Source organism: Cebus imitator, unplaced genomic scaffold (genome assembly GCF_001604975.1).
Source record: "Cebus imitator isolate Cc_AM_T3 unplaced genomic scaffold, Cebus_imitator-1.0 Scaffold258, whole genome shotgun sequence".
In the NCBI taxonomy this organism is placed as follows: domain Eukaryota; kingdom Metazoa; phylum Chordata; class Mammalia; order Primates; family Cebidae; genus Cebus; species Cebus imitator.
The window spans coordinates 843,657-845,837 of NW_016107573.1; the positions used below are offsets into that span (position 1 = coordinate 843,657).

The 2,181-nt window shown below is 44.2% G+C and overlaps 1 protein-coding gene across 1 annotated transcript in view; it reads right to left on the reverse strand.

Moving 5' to 3' along the window:
* DEPDC5 (DEP domain containing 5, GATOR1 subcomplex subunit) overlaps positions 1-2,181 on the reverse strand; it is a 171,605-nt gene that overhangs the window by 32,086 nt on the left and 137,338 nt on the right. Inside the window, exon 36 of the mRNA XM_017499506.2 lies at positions 274-382. Within this exon, the coding sequence (XP_017354995.2) occupies positions 274-382 (109 nt within the window). The remainder of the gene's footprint in view (positions 1-273; positions 383-2,181) is intronic.

Consider the following 2,181-nt stretch of genomic DNA (forward strand, 5'->3'; position numbering starts at 1 on the left):
ATGTGTGGGAATTTCCTCACACCAGGTCCCTTGGCCTCTTCTAGCTTTATCTTTCACCCACACTGTTCTCACCAAGAACACACTGTAACTTAAGAAACCCTTGTCACTCTGGCTATGCTTAAATTAGGTACAAAGGCTCAAGGAAGTTGACAGATCTGTCAACTTAGAATACAAAGTCACACATGCAGCTCAGGAAGCACCAACATGTGAAAGAGCAAGTCACCAGGAAAAACACTGGCCCCTGTGGGCAACCACATTCGCCTCGGCTCTGACCTCGGTCGGGCTCTTTGTCCGTTACTATCTTGTAGAAATAGAAGCCGTAGATGAAGGTCCGCCAGGCTTCGCCAGATGCGTGTGTGATGAGCTGCTCTTCCAGCATTTTCTAGGAGAGACATTGAAACTCTGAAATTCCTGCAGAGGGGCATCTTGAAGGGGCAGCCCTCAGTCATGCTCTGGAGACAAGGGAGTGACAGGAGCACTGAGGAGACCCTACCCTCCACCCCCATACTAGACATGTTGTACTTGATATAAATTATATTTTAAAATGTAAACTCATATCATCATCAAACATTTCAAACATGTAGAAAGGCATAAAGAAATTCAGATGGCTGGGAGCAGTGGCTCAAGGCTGTAACCCCAGCACTTTGGGAGGCTGAGCGGGGTGGATCACTTGAGGCCAGGAGTTTGAGACCAGCCTGGCCAACATGGTGAAATCCCATCTCTACCAAAAATATACACATTAGCCGGCATGGTGGTACGCATCTGTAATCCCAGCTACCTGGGAGGCTGAGGCAGGGGAATCACTTGAACCCAGGAAGTGGAGGTTGCAATGAGGTGAGATTAGTACCACTGCACTCCAGCCTGGGTGACAAAGCTCAAAAAAAAGAAATCCATATATATCACTATTCTGCTTTCACAAATTTGACATTTCTCTATACTGATTTCAGATATTTTTATTTAAAAAAATCTCCATAGACTCTCCCACTCCCATTACTCTTCCTCTCTTTCCATAAATAAATGGTTAGTGTTAATATTATTATTGTTATTTTTTTGAGACGGAGTCTCACTCTGTTGCCAGGCTGGAGTGCAATGGCACGATCCTGGCTCACTGCAGCTTCCGTTTTCTGGTTTAAAGCAATTCTCCTACCTCAGCCTCCTGAGTAGCTGGGACTACAGGCACACACCACCATGCCCGGCTAATTTTTTTTTTTTTTTTTTTTTTTTTTTTTTTGAGACGGAATTTTGCTTTTGCCTAGGCTGGAGTGCAAGGGCATGACCTCAGCTCACTACAACCTCTGCCTCCTGGGTTCAACCAATTCTGTCTCAGCCTCCCAAGTAGCTGAGATTACGGACATGGGCCACCACGCCTGGCTAACTTTTGTATTTTTAGTAGACAGGGTTTCACCATGTTGGCCAGGCTGGTCTTGAACTTTTGACTTCAGGTGATCTACCTGCCTTGGCCTCCCAAAGTGCTGGGATTACAGGTGTGTGTTGCAGTGCCCATCCTTAAAAAATATTTTATACTCAGTTTCTTTCTATTTTTCTTTTAGAGACAGGGTCTGCACTGCTTTGCCAAGTCTTCAGTGCAGTGGTGCAATCATAGCTCACTATAACCTCAACCTCCTGGGCTCAAGCAATCCTCCCATTTCAGCTTCCTGAGTAGCGGTGATGACAAGTGTGTACACCCATGCCCAGCCAAATTTTTTTCTGTAGAGATGGGGTTTTGCTATATTGTGTAACCAAGCTGATCTTTAACTCTTAGCCTCAAGAGGTCCTCACGTCTCAGGCTTCCAAGGCGATGAGATTATAGGCATCAGCCACTACCACACTTGACCTTATGATCAGTTTCATACCTCGAATTTCAGAATATATAACAGTAACGTGGTATGTTTTCAACTTGAAGGTAAGACAGGTATCTACTGGTCAAATTTAGAATTTAAAGGGAAAAGTGTCAATGGATATACTAGTGGCTACAAGGAAAAAAAAATCCCACACAGGTTCACTTCTGCCATATTCTTAGACAAGACAGCATGGAGAATGGCACTAGCTGCTTCCTCTCATGTATGATTCTTTAAACCTAGAGACCGAGAAACCATTTTTTCTGCAGGATAGGAGTCACTTCCAGAGGTCTCCTTGTGCTATATGTGTACTGGAAATGGTTTGCTCTTTTTTTTTTTTTTT